The following is a 15095-nucleotide window of genomic DNA, read 5'->3' as shown; positions in this document are numbered from 1 at the left end:
AAACTTTGAGAATCCATGGTTCAAAGATCGATTTTTCGTTTTAATATTTTCAAAATGGCGTCTTAATGGCAAAATTTTTGTGAAAACATTCATGAATTTTTTACAATAAACGATGCGCTTATCATTTTCATCGGAATCCCATTCCGATTCGGAGTTTGTTGCAATTTTTGAGGCTTTACGCTTTGGCATTTTTTTTTTTGCTGGATGTACTCGAAAATTCCCAGGATGACAATGCGGTGAAGGTGTGGTTTGATGTCAGAGTACAATAAAGGTTATGGAGTCGTTGGAAATTTTTTATTGAAAAACTATGCGCTTTTCGGAAAATTTGTCAAGAATAAAAAGTTCTTGTAATCAGCCGAGAAATACGCCTGAATTTTTCCGGAGCGTTTTGAGCAAAATTTTGAATTTTGCAAAAATTGTTCATATGCAAAATCCAAAATTTTGCTCAAAACGCTTCGAAAAAAAAATCAGGCGTATTCCTTGGCTGATTGCAAGAACTTTTTATTCTTGATGATTTTTCCGAAAAGCGCATTGTTTATTGTAAAAAAATTCATCAATGTTTTCACCAAAATTTTGCCATTAAGACGCCATTTTGAAAATACTAAAACGAAAAATCGATCTTTGAACCATGGATTCTCAAAGTTTAGACATTTATTCCACCCGTTAGTGAGATTCCAGGTTAATTTCAGACTCGAAAAGCTTTGGAAAATGGTTCACAAAAAAAAAATAGGCACGAAAAATCACGTTTTTTTTTGTTTAAACTGCATTTTGGGATAAGGGATTGTCCACAAATTACGTAAGACGTTTTTCTTTTGTTTGAATAAAGACGAGCATAAAATTGCTGTAAAGTTGAGAAGGACACAACGATATAAACAAAAGAAAAACGTCTTACGTAATTTGTGGACGATCCCTAATAAATAAATTTTTTGAGGAATTTCATTGGCACCGTCGGAAATAGGAGATCTTAAGCAATAAAAATATATGTGTCTCAATTTTTTCTAGTGTCGAATAGTCTTAGTTATTGGCCGTTGAAAAGCAGTGTACCGGTAGTGGCGTTTTGGCCGTTTAAGGGTTAATATAAATGTGTGTGAAGAAAATATGCACTACCGCTACTGAAATGTAACGTCCGTTCGTGTAGTGAATTTAATACACGTGTGTATTAAATTTAATATACAGGTCAGTATAGCAATGTGCGTGAAAACTCAACGTTCCAACGTGATTCCTTTTTTAAAAACTCGAAAAAACAGCAAAATCAACTTTTAACTATTTGAAATTCGGATTCTACGTCAAAATTCCTTATAGAAGGTCACGGAATAATCGCAATAGTTATTTTTTTCAACGGTAAAAAGTTTAAAAATATATGACGTATAACGCCTGTTGACTGCTACACTTCAAACGCATCGCCGGTAAGTAGCAGTCAACAGGCGTTATACGTCTTATATTTTTGTTACCTTTTTACCGTTGCAAAAAAATCTATTGCGATTATTCCGTGACCTCCTATAGGGAATTTCAATGCACAATCCGAATTTCAACAATTTAAAAGTTGATTTGCTGTTTTTTCGAGCTTTTTAAACCGGAACCGAATTGGGACCCAATGGGGTCTTTTGTAGAGGCTCCATTCGGTTCCTTCGGTCCGCCAGGGTTGAAATCTTATCAAATATTATCATATAAATTAATAATCTAGAAGTTGTCGACTGAATTGTTATTCCTTATGAAACTGCAATGTAAAGGTAAAACTTTTTCCTAATTTCGCTCTAAATAGACAAAATTTAAGGCGATGACAGTTAATTTTATGTTAGGTCTGTCATTTATTTGCTCGATTAAACTTTTCGACTTGAAATCCTATTTTATTTCTGGTTAACAGGAAGAAGGTACTATGTTTTATTATTCACAATCGAGAATTACTGCTAAATTTATTTTGAATTTGTGAAAAATGGAATTATCTGACTTTTCTTGTAAGTGCCCTACCGAAAAGAATCTTTGAGTATATACTAAAAATTCTTTAGGTCAAAGAAGCTCAGAGGAATTCTGCGCAGGCACTTAGGTAGATATTTTTAAAGGTCCAGGAAGCTCGTTTAAATGGTCTGAAGGCTTTAAAATATCCTTTCCGAAATTGAAATAAGAATACGATCATAAATAACAAGCAGAGAGGCCATCTCAATAGTACCTTAAAGAACCTTAATGGTACCTTAAAAGAATGCATATTAGCGATTAGACCAAAAATTAATCAACAATTGAAACTATAATACGTAATTTAGTTAAATATTTTTTAGCCAGTTCCTTCTTTATTGTAGGCTTCAAAAAAGTAAAGAACTAAGCCTTACTACCTAACGAATCAAAATATACATAGTATTACATTTTTCACAAACATAAAAGTTCAAATGAACAAAAATTAAAAAATCGGCTTTCATAATTCTGTTCAAAATTAAACGCTGAATTTTTCTAAAAAAAATCTAAAATCGGTAATGAATTGCGCCCTACAAGTTATTTTTAGCCTCGTTTTTTAAGTTCACCTTAGTGTGGCGTGTTCATACTTGTGAACGGTACAAAATGTATCTTCCTTAGTAAAAAATTCATGTATTTTGTTGAATTCAACTATATGGTTAATACTTCAACTATTATTTTGTTAAAAATTGAACTGTTTTACATTTGTATTGAAAATTCCACTGAAATCTTTCTTGGTTGAATTTCAACTTTTTTATGGAAAATTCTTATTTCTTGGTTGAAATAACAAATATTACATTTTTTATTGAGTATTCATCTTTATAAGTTGAAAACACAACTCTTTTGTTAATCATTCAAATTTTTTTTAAATTTAATTATTTTGCGTAAAAATGCAACTCTTTGCTTGAATATTCAACTATTTTGCTAAAAAAAATTTCTGTTGAATTATGAACTATTACATTTTTCATTGAGAATTCATCATTTTGTTCAAATTTCAACTTTTCAGTTTGAAAGTTGAATTCTCTTCTGAAAAATGTACCGTTTGAGCTTGATTAACTAACTATTTGGTTGAAAACGCAGATGTTTTTGGTTGAATTTCAATCTGTTTTAATTAAAAATTCAATCATTTGATTAAAACTTCAAATATATAGTTGAAATTTGTTTGTATTTACCCCCCTTATGTGTAATTGTTTGAGAAGAAAATGATAAAAGTATCCTATCTCAGTTGAGACATTTATATGAGAAAACTGTTCTACAACAAGAAGGCGGTAACATTGCGACCACTGAGTTTTTTCAAAGTAAGAAATTGTATGAAATTGAGAAAAATTCTTTCTTTGTTTCCAGACAATCCAGTTTTGTGCGATGCAGGTTTGGCAGACTTGACAGTAGCCTTGGAGGTGAACCACGCGAAAGTTTACGGAGTCGCCAACGACTGTCCAACAACGACGACAGCGATGCCAGAGTCAACGACGCCTTTGCCGCCCTTGCCGCCAACTCTTCTTCTTGCGGCTGCAGCCGCTGCCTCTGGTGGTAACGTTTCGTTTGCTGCGACCCTCGAATAACTTGGTTGTTATCAAAGGCCTAAAGCCTAGGGATGGTACCCAGTTCCCAAGCCCCTAATGAGAAAAGTTATCACTCGCTTCAAAGACGATTCACAATCAGAGAAGCGTTCTAGATTTCGACCTGAGTATTTTTTGAGACGCTGTCTTCCCCGAGAAATGCTTTTTTTATCGCCACACAATCTGGTTCTGTAATTAAGAACGCGCACTGAAAGCTAGAAAGTAATTGAAACATAAAATAAGACGAACTGACAATAATAGAATAGAAAATTATTTAGTTAATTCCGGTTACTTGTGCAACCAGAAAAGAACAACCAATCAATTTTATCATTTGTAATAATGTCACAATATCTAACTGACAATTTCTCGCTTTCAATTTCTGTTTAGTGTCCTTCTTTCGTAGAGAGGCGTGAGTGTATATTTAAAAAGAATTATATATTTAAATTGAAGTATATATTTAAAAAGAAATGTATGTATATGTATTTAGGAATGAAATAATTGTATTGATGGACGGAATTACCTTTAACTGTTGCGAACTTTGGGACCACGGTAAAAAAAAATGTGAACTGTCTGGGAGTCGGTGGTGTTAAACTGTTAAGATGTGCAGCTGCAAAGAAGGAGATACTTGCAAATCTTCTGAAACACTAACGAACTTACTGCAAGTTATTAATTATTATTACATGTGTACGTAGAGAGAGTCTGTTGTAATGATTGTCTTATACAGTCGACAACTTTATTGGAAATCACACTGAACAAAAATATTAGCAAAGCAATTTGTATTTTAGTATATTAACCGCAATAACGATGTATTAATGGGCAGACGATAATAATTGCAAGATTCATTCATTATTGTCGGCTAGCGTGTTGCAATATTAGCTATTAGTTTTCTCTCCACGAGTAATATATTTTTCCGTATGATGGACTAAATTATTATTAATTAAAAAACACAGCAAATCTCGAAACCGCAGATATATTTGTTTGTATTGTAATAACTTTATCTCAGTAATTTTGTAATTTTTAATAGAAAGGATAAACATTTAACAACCATTTTTCATTGCCATTCAAATACTAAATGTTTATTTTTTCTATTTTTAAATTTAATAATTCGGAGTCAGGTTTCTCAAGTTCCGGTTATTTCTTTGTATTTATGATAGAGTCGAATGCGACTGCTTTACGAGACGGAGGTACGTAGAAGGATATTTTTGTCATTAGAGTTGAAGGCTAAAATTGTGCAGTCTGTATTCGAAAATATGAAATGCGAAAGTCGCAGAAATCACGTTTCTAGGAGTGTTGAAATATGTACATTTTAATGTAAATTTACCATTATTAATTTAATAATAAAGCCATATTTTTAATACTTCAATGTGTGTTCACTACTTGCAACCATATCTATTTAATTTCGCACACATCCCGAATTTATAATGACTTGATCAGAGATCTTAAATGATACGAAAATCATTTCTTACAGAAACATTGATTATTCGTTGTTGCCAAACTCAAGGTTTCCTTTTATGATTGACAAACAATTATCGCTTCACCGTGTGTCTGAGAATGTTTTTACAAAAGAAGTTGCCTGCTTCAATTTTGACATGAAACATTGTAAGATAAGTTAGGGCAAAGTAAAAATGAATGATTGTAAATAAATTAGTCAGATGACAGACTATTTGTAATTTCCGTAACCCCGAATCCCCGAATAAAAGTACGAGTGGAAAGCAATTGCGAGTGAACTTTGCTCCGTACACAGCTGCTTTGAATATAATACTTCACTTCACTGAGAAGAGAAGTGGCGTGTCTCTTAATTAATTCCTTAATTAATATTTGTTATTGTTCCTATTTATTTGACAATGCGAACGACACTTTCCACTCAATTAAACTGAGTTACTTTTGCGCGAGATTAATAATAAAATAAATATAATAAAAAGCAATTTAATAAGCGTGGCGCGCTACCTATTGTATTATTAATTAGCTTTATTTTTGTAAATAATGAAACAATTACTGACATTTAGAAAATATCTTGCTTTAGGCACTGTAAATAGATTTATAATTTTAGGAATGAAATTTACAAAAAACATGAAAAAACTTGTCAATTCATGAAAGGAACGAGAAATTAACCCTTAAAGGTTAACGTTATTTTTGCCACCTTCTAAAGGTAAGGTGGGTCACTCGTGCTCGGCGCTTTATAAAATGCTCTGAAGTGCTCTAAAAAATTGCGCAAAATTCATGAAATGTTATCAACTATCCTAGTATAAGGATCAATCACTATACTGAAGATTCGATCATTTGTTTAAACAATATAATTAAATAAACTCTGCAAGCTAGCAAAGGGAGAAACTTTTGCCGATGCACGAGTGACCCACCTTTACCCTTTAAGGGTAAGAATGTTTCACATATTTATAGCAGTGTTAAAATTTAATTATGTAGTTTAAAATTCAAGAATTTCAAATTAAATGACCGTGCATTTTTAAAGACTAGGAAAACCTCGAGAAATTCCAGTGAACTTATTGTCTAACGGCTAATTCTTTTATTCGTTAGTTTTAGTAGAAAACCCTGTACAATCAAATTAAATATTACTTAATATTATATAAAATAATGTGAGTTTGAGTAGGTTTTTAGAGGTAGGTTTAAGAAGGCTACGGTTTTAATGGGTATTTTGTATTTAATTTAATTTTAGATTGTCTCAAAATTCTCGAAATATATAATTGTTTAATTATTTAAAAATTTGCACTTTTGAATTAGTCTACCAAATGCATATGCATTTAAAAGAGTTTTGTTTCAAAGTTCTCAAAATTGTATATCAATTCAAAAAAATATTTAAAAATTTGCCATTTATAACATTTACAATTTTAGATTGAAGTAACATTTAAAGTGGTTGAATAAAAAAATATGTTTAAATTTATTGAGTTTCATATTCAAGAACGGAAGCCAATTACAGGTTACCAAGCTTAAAATAACTACTTCAGTATATTTTAAATCAATATAATACTTATTAGGACCTTTCTAGATTTCACTAATCGATTTCAAATTGAAAGAATTAGCATTAAGAGTTGAAATTTTCGTAATTTTCCTTGAAATTTTAGATGATAAAAATTAAGCAGTTTCGAATTACAGATGTACACAAACTTAATAGATAAATAATTTTAAGCTGTTTGCGTAATTTTAAGTTTGAATTCTTCAATACTAAATACATAGAACAAACATTAAAATAGAAAATATTGAATTTATAGCGGTAAACAAAAGTTAACTTTTTCTTTTACACAAAAGCTGGATAGATGACCCTGAAGAATTTTAATGTCCTAAAAACGAATCAGTTGTCCACATTTTTCGTATACACCAGAATTTAGAGGTATCCTAACCCAAAAGTAAAAAAAATTGCCATTTTTCAGACATATGTTAAACCACGAAGTACTACAAGGAGACCGCACACCATGTTTTTCGACTGATTTCGACTGGCGCCAGTTCGCGATCGCCTGTCCTCGGTGTTTTATGCCTTCCCAGATTAGAGCGCCTCTTCAGTGAAAATATAAAATTTGAAATTGTCGTCTGCTACGGAGTATCGAGCGAGTATGTTTATAGGTTAAGTTTGGTTATGTCACGTGTCAGTTGGTGTCACGCACGTAGTGATAATGCTGGTATATATAATTATATGAATAATGCCATTAAACAGGTGGAAGAATATAAAAACAATAGAATGCAATTATAAATATTGAGGATTTTGCGTCTAATACCTCTCTCTTTTTCTGTGCCCTATTGTTCGAATCACAGCCCTTAAAAAAACAGCGCGACATTATTATATCACTGATTATGTAGGGTTTTAGCACTTACACTTTGCACAACAATTTTTTTTTCCACTAAACACAAACAGTTTGCAATTTCACAACGTTATTAATAGCTTATGTTTATACCGGTTCAAAATTTACATCACATGTTCTCGTAGTTCCTAGAGTTTCCGCACGTAGCGCTATCATCTGAAAAGACATGAAAATTTGATGACAGGCGATCGCGATTGTGGGCTTTTTTCCACCATCCCCGCTATAGGTGGCTATAGGCGTGCGGTCTCCTTGTGGTACTTCTTGTATTAAACCGTATAACACGAGCACAAAATTTCGCACATTAACCTGTTCAGTTTCACACTGAAAACCTAGCACAGAAGGCCAAGAAAGCGAATACGATTTTTTTATTCAATTGTCAAAGGGTTTTGTGTTTGCTGAATCCGATATTTTTCTTACAATTAGATTCAACAAAATTCAAGATAGCTTATCTTTGTTAGTTTTTCAACATGAAACTGAAATGATTAGTATGCCATATATCGAAGAAAAAAATCTGTTCAAGATGATCCAAAATGGTTAGGATGTCTCGAAATCCTAACGCATAGAAAAAATTTGAACAATTAATTCGTTTTTAGGCCATCAAAATCCGCTGGAATCACCTATAGTCCGATATTAGGGTACAAATTTTGTCGGTTATATATGTTAATCTTCTTTGTCTACTGGTCCTAAATCAATATTATTAAAATATTGATTAATCTTAAGCTTTTGAAAAAATGCTCCCCAGCTCCGCTGGGATATGAACCCCTGGTCAAGAATCCTACATCAATAATAAAAATAATAATTGAAATAACTTCATAGTTGAATAGTTTTAAATTTAAAAACTAAAAATTTTTAAATTTCAGTTTGATTTTTTATAAATTAGACAATTTTAAACTGGTATTCAATATGTGTAATAGAACAATTTTAGAATGAACCTATGGAAATGATTAATTCTTTGAATGATTAATTGAGAGAAACAATTTTAAGTAAAATGTGTTCCAATTAGGACAATTTTAATTTTTAGATTAGAAAATTAAACATTTTTTTGTTTAAATTCCAGTCGTTTAAATTGTACAATTTCTTATTATTGCTTCATGCAGAGATTGTCTGATTTTGACAGTTTTGAATTTCTACCATATTGAACGTTTAAGTTTGAAATTGTTCAGTTTTGAGTGTTTAATTTTCAATTTGGAATATTTGAATTTTCGAGTTAATTTGGTTAAAAAGGGGTTAAATACCGAAAATGGCAAGGTTACAAAATTTAACAACTTCCTATGACGGCTCCATGATAAAAAATGAGACCAAGTTCTGAGTTGGATGGGGATATTAGATATTAAATAAATTCTCATAGCTGAGAGTTCGATGAGTAATTACGTTCTGGATGATCGAAGAGATAAACGACCAGGTCAATAATGTGAATGAAATCTGTCCAGTTACGTTAGCGTTTGGAATAGACTGATTGGGAGTGGGCGATTAATTGACCTTTTATTAACTCGTGCCAATAGAGATGAATTGTTATCAACGCACGTTGTGCATACATAATAGATTGGTCCTTTTCACCTAAGTTAGGTAGAGTGAATTTTCAATAGGCAGCTGACAATGTCGACAAATGAATAAACAGCAAAACCAGATTTTTCTTGACTTGATACATTCTCAAGTTTTTATAACAAGATTAAATCTCGAATATTATGTTAATGTTGTTAAGCTAGTGTTTTCTTTCACACTTCGTCGCTTTTGTAAAGTTAAAAAATCGACAAATATTAGATTTTAAAGGATAATTCATATAGGCATATCATTTTCAAACTCTGGATTTTTTAATATGGAAAACTCCTAACTTTTAGAAATTACTTTCCAAATAGATCGAGGTTTAATTTAGACAACGTTTCAATTAAAATACTTTTTAATTTTTTATTTTATATAAATTAAATAATTATCAAATTCGAAAGCATTTTTAAGTTAAAATTATTTGAGAAAAAGCTTTCAGCTTCACCCTCTACATTATTTATATTATTGCCACTTGATTAATAAATAATCAGCATGGAATTCATATATTTTAACGACTTATATAGGGCCAAGAGTTTACAAAATAAAACATGCAAGTGGTTGCAAATTAAAAAAATATATTGAATACTGAAAATAGTAAAATGATTCTTAATAATTACATAATATTACAATTCCGAATAATTTATTCATTATTTGAAATGATTGTAGAAAATTATTTTCCACAATAGTGTTTCAAGTAAATATGTCTTACACGACACAAAAAAGAAGTGATGTTCTTTACTCGGAAATCATTCGAGAACTCGATCACTGTGTTTAAATCATTCCTGTGTTTCGCCTTGAGATCAGGTTCGATTTTCTCAACTAAAAAAATATATAGACTTTTATTATTTACGATTATACGATTTATATTATTTTCTAGCATTAGCTGAAAATTTACATGAGATCAAAATGCTTTTTGGCTTTTACCAACCTTTCCATGAGTTAGCTTCACGCGCGAGAACAACATAAAATTGATCATGGTATTCTTTTACAAAAAATGTAACTGTTACTTTTTCGACGTCATTGACTGTGTCTACTTTTATCCGAATATCTAACTTATCCTTGTAAATGAAACATGCCCTTTTAATAGCATCCCAATCAAGCTTTTTCTCCTTTTTCCTTTTTTCCAGTTCTAAAAATTATATCCGATATTGAAAGAATTTTCGAGGTCATAGATTTTTTAAATATATGAAACAAGAAATAAAAGAATGTGGTCAATAAAGTATAAAGCGCTTACCGTGTTCTAAGTCGACAATTTCAAGAGATATTGTTTCCCTTTGTTCCCTGATGTGCTTAACGCTTTCTTGATGATTCTCTTGTTGCTTAATAATGTGAGATATTTCTCTATCTGTAACCTTCTGATTCAATAACACTGCATCCAATTCCTTTTCAGTGTTTTTTATTTGATTATTTATTTGAGAAATAGTTTCGCTGTTGGATTTACTCTTTTCAACAAATTCTGCAATTTCGAAGAAAATAAATTTGTTTCAAAACGGTAAGGTAAGAAATAAAATTTGAGTACGTATGAAAATAATTATTTGGTAAATTTTTAGTTCAATTTCATTCCTACTGTTCCAAATTTGCAAATTCAGTCTATTTGTTGCCCGATTCCCATCTGGGAACATTTGCTATTATTGAAAGTGAAAATATATAATTTATAACCAAATCTTTCAAATATTTGTAAAAACTCAACATTGAAAATCTTCAGCTTTAAGTGCATTTACAAAGTTATTACATTCCTAAGGATTACGTTTAATTATTTTTAATAGTAAAAATAATGCGATAACAACAATGTCCTTATTTAAATAGATTACTACTATAATATAAATTTTAGGGGTTTGAAACCCGCGTTTCTTAGTTAAAAGAGAGAAAATTACGCGAAAAGAGCTTGGCATGATGAATGAATATAAATTTTCAACAATTTTCATATGCATTCTCTCGTACCGGAAAAATTCGGTACTTCGTTTAAATCATTATCTTAAGACAAGTTACAATACCAGAATTATGAACAGAATTAGACTAATAAGAATAATATATAAGTAATTCCTGTCCAGTACGTGGGAAATACGAATACAGGTATCAAACCTAACCTCACTTTAGGGATTTTCCAGTATATCTTTAATTTGTGTAAACCCATATTTAGAAATCGATCAGAGTAAAAGAATTTTAGCATGTAAGACGTACCTTTTTCTCGAGTAAAAAAGTTGTTAATAGCCACAGAAATGCTGGAACGAAATTCTGAACACGCTAATGAGAGTTTATGTAAAATGACGGAATCATCATTTTCTGAATTTTGTAAGACATCGTGGATGTCGTACTCGAGAAAATCAACCAAATTCACCATTTTGTGACAAAAATCACGGTTAAAAACAACGAATTATGTCAATTATCCCATAAAAGCACATGGAATCTGACAAAATACACAACTGCTTTTGTTCGTTAACTTTGTTTACAATTTCAAAAGTCTCTCTACTGCCTGGTGCCTGCTTCAGTTCTGCCAGTTTCGCCGCCAACCAAAAAAACTAGAAAACTTACTAGAATTTACGTTTTTTTTATTACTTGTTATGACCGGGGATGGCGTTGTCGACTATATTTCCCTTGATGCTAACATCTCCGTTGTTGGTTGGAGAATTCTCATGGATCTGATTCAAATTTTAAGCGGGATCATCCGTGATTTTAAGTGATTAAAACCACCTGACCAAACAATTGGGATTCCAAAAAGGGTCAATAAAATAATTATTCTCACTTTAGACAATTGGTTTATGTTTTATTTTCTTCTGATTAAATTTTAGTAATCCCTAATGAACACTCATTCAATACACTCTCTTCGATATCACTTAATCCACTCTATGGTTCCATGTAGTATCGAACTAGGTTGGGTTAATGACTATTATTAATAATCATAATAATAATCATTAACAGGAAAGTTTATTTCTGAATTTCACAAGCGACATGATCTGAAAGGTCGGCGAGAAAATATAAATTTTCTGTTGAGAACGAAATTTTCTAAGTTAATTTATATGAGATTTAACAACGACGTTCTTATTAACGCGACTGTTCGGCCGGACGCTTTTTTTTATTCTGATTCCAACTTCTCTTTTTGCTAACCCTTTAATTCCCCCAACAGTTTAAAATTTTTAAGGAAGGGACAAGGTTTAGAATCAGCCATCTTTAAATTTGAGAGGGATGTCCTTATTTTAACCAATCATTTAATAGAAGATATTCAAAAGTCCAAAAATGCTTCCTTTTACAAGTTCAAACCTATTAGCTAAAATTTAGATAAGTTAAATGCGAAGGCATAGAAAAAATTTCATACAAAAAATGTTTTAACGATTGAGTATAAAGAGCCCGCTTTAATTTTAAGTTATTATCCAGATGTTTGTTATGTCATGAATCATCAGTACCTTCTTTGGCTCTGACTATCATTATAATCAATTTGCCGACAGTAATAAGCAATTTTCTAGTTTAAACTTGCTTGGGATTATTGATTTTATTTCCAATTTAAAATAATAAGGTATCAAAAATTAATAATTAATTAATTATTCATATTAAAATTCCTTAATATTACAATAGATGTTGATAGCTTCATGGGAATTCATATTTTCTCGCATGATTTTCTTAAAATTATTTAATAATTAATGGATACTTAGTTTATAACCTATAATAAATGGGGGGAGAGAGAGAGCATGTGAGGGAGACTTCTCATGTCTCTTTATTAATTAAATCTCATAACTGAATTTCTTGATTCATTTTTCCTTTATCTTTTTGAATCAATAAAATGTTGGTACTATTACCCTATAAATATAATAAATCAAAAGTTCCTATATAGTATTATTTTTCGTTTATAGAATGACCGACTCTCTTACATACTGTTATCAATTATTGAACTGCAAATATTTATCAAATACAAGATATTTTTAATATTCCAGCTACAGAGATTTCGTGCTTTACATATGACGTTAATTAAATGTAAAAAGAGGTATTTTTGGGGCTTCACAAAAATTAACGAAACAATTTTTTATTGTTCAATAGAAATAATTCATATAGAAAGAATGTAAATAATCGAAATTCTTATATAATTTTTAATTTTTTTAATTTTAATTTTTCAAGCCAAAAGGTCAGATAGAAAAAAGGAGCGCCCGGAAAAGCTTACGAATCCATAATTAGGGGGACATAAATTCGAGAAGTTAAATCATTCTTAAAATTTTTGCAATCCTTTGAAATTCTGTAAATTCTTTTGAAAACGTTTCAAACCATGTAAAATTAAAATTGCCAATTTTTCTACTTGTACCCTGATAATGAAGATATCTTGTAAGTATGATGCTTGCTAAGTAACTTTTGTAGTCAGGAGAATTCTTTTTGCTGACAATCGATTTCCTACTTTTTCTTGGAAACCGTGATAAATAAGAAAAAATGTTAACAAAAAATTCACATGTCTAAAAAAGTTATATGAAAAATGTCTTGTCCTTTTGCGATATCCTTCTTAGTTTAAAATAAAAATAAAAAATTACATTTTTATGAAAAAAATTCTCCGGGCCTCAAAAATGGCTTAGCCCGCATGATGCTCCCTGGTGGACCGAAGGAACCAAATGGAGCCTCACAAAGTACTTGTAAAGACCCCATTGGGTCTCCATTCGGTTCCTTTTTAATAGACTCAAAAAAACAGCAAGATCAAATTTTGAACTGTTGAAATTCGGATTCTGCGTTAAATTTTCTATTAGAAACTCATGGAGTAATCGCAATACTTTTTTTTGCAGCGTTCAAAATTTTAAAAAATGTCATTAACTTCTGCTGTAGGTTACTTCAAACGCATCCATAATAGCTCAAGTAGTATGTTGCGCGCGAAATTAAAAAATAAAATTCTCTCACACTTGCATCGCAGTGTTGTTGTCTGACGTTTCCACTATGTGGCGCTAGCATCCAGACAAAATTCTTAAAGTTACGACGGAACCAGGCACCTCACCTCTGACGGAACGCTTATTATCTTCTACTAAAAGAAGATGCACTTGAAGGTGCCTTCGGTCCATGTAAATGACAGGTATTTGATTCTTTTTAAGTTTTTAACGCTGCAAGAAAAAGTATTGCGATTAATCCGTGAGTTTCGAATGCAAATTTTAACGTAGCCCTATACCGAAATAAATCTCTGAGTTTTCTTTAACGAAATAGCCTGGCCCATTTGAGTCTATAAACAAAGTCGATTTGAAACAAAATAGTCTCGGAGATAGTTTGAGAGATTTGGGTCCGTTTCAAGATCCTTTTAAGAGTGGTGCGACGGTAATATAATGTTCCTTTTGTATTCGTCACGTACCGAGCGGGCAGAGTTATTTACAGTAGTTGGTCGTGGCTAATCCGCTCTCCCTTTTTAAATTTCTCTTCAAATTATTAACACTTTTAAAATTGATGAATTTTCTCATTATACTTATTTATAATTATAACTTATATACTGATATACAATTTTCTAGTTGAATTAAAAAATGCTGTCTTTTTTGGCGTATCTCATTCCATTTATGAGAAACGTTCTATTAATTCCAATTTTAAGCATTAAAAAAAAGTTAAATATCTGAAGTCATCGAAACCCGTAGATTCCGAATTATTATGTTTTAGGCTGTTAACTATGAAATTAAAAAAATACTTCTAAATTTTAATCCGAAAGCGTAACAAAGGGCCCTTGAGTGTCGGCTACTCTATTGAGATAGCCTCTCTGCTTGTTATTTATGATCGTATTCTTTTTTCAATTTCGGAAAGGATATTTTAAAGGGCAGAATCCATGCCATCGCGGTGTACCTGCTCGTCTTACCCTCTCCACTCGACTTCTCCTCACGTCCCTGACTGAGCGAGATGCTATGCGGGGCTTTGCCAGCGGGGGGGCCCTTTGTCCTAATGAGGCATAAAATGCCATACATAAAAATGTTATAGTTTTGCAATAAGCAAATTCAAAATATCATATTCTGAATCTGTGTTTTTTGCGATTCCAACGATATGTAACTTTCAATTAAAATATTGAAATTAGACTAAGTTATGGCAGATATTAGTTTGTTTTAACCCTGATTAGATAGCATTATGGAATTTTCCGTAGAATAGTTGAAAGTGCATTAGTTTATTTGGTTGAAAATTCGCCTGTTGACAATTTAATAGAATATAGGGATTTTCACCCAGCTACCTAGAAGAATATTATACTTGAAACCAAGTACTTGAATTTTTAAACCAGAAAGACGAATCCTTAACAAAACAGTACACAATATAA

At 31.2% G+C, this 15095-nt stretch overlaps 2 protein-coding genes across 2 annotated transcripts in view; one reads left to right on the top strand and one right to left on the bottom strand.

Annotated features, from left to right (window-relative positions):
• The window catches only part of LOC117177895 (insulin-like growth factor-binding protein complex acid labile subunit), a 93307-nt gene extending 88447 nt beyond the window's left edge, over positions 1 to 4860 (top strand). Inside the window, exon 8 of the mRNA XM_033368966.1 lies at positions 3289 to 4860. Within this exon, the coding sequence (XP_033224857.1) occupies positions 3289 to 3506 (218 nt within the window). The 3' untranslated portion in view covers positions 3507 to 4860. The remainder of the gene's footprint in view (positions 1 to 3288) is intronic.
• A 4567-nt stretch (positions 4861 to 9427) lies between these two features.
• LOC117178097 lies at positions 9428 to 11353 on the bottom strand. The gene is made up of 4 exons (XM_033369337.1): positions 11036 to 11353; positions 10089 to 10310; positions 9783 to 9983; positions 9428 to 9673 (listed from the first exon to the last, which is right to left on the bottom strand). Exons 1-4 carry the CDS (start codon positions 11193 to 11195, stop codon positions 9525 to 9527), a joined length of 732 nt encoding a protein of 243 aa, XP_033225228.1. The 5' UTR covers positions 11196 to 11353; the 3' UTR covers positions 9428 to 9524.
• Positions 11354 to 15095: the final 3742 nt, after the last annotated feature.

Source organism: Belonocnema kinseyi, chromosome 8 (genome assembly GCF_010883055.1).
Source record: "Belonocnema kinseyi isolate 2016_QV_RU_SX_M_011 chromosome 8, B_treatae_v1, whole genome shotgun sequence".
Lineage (NCBI taxonomy): Eukaryota > Metazoa > Arthropoda > Insecta > Hymenoptera > Cynipidae > Belonocnema > Belonocnema kinseyi.
This window is presented reverse-complemented; position numbering and strand designations above follow the sequence as displayed.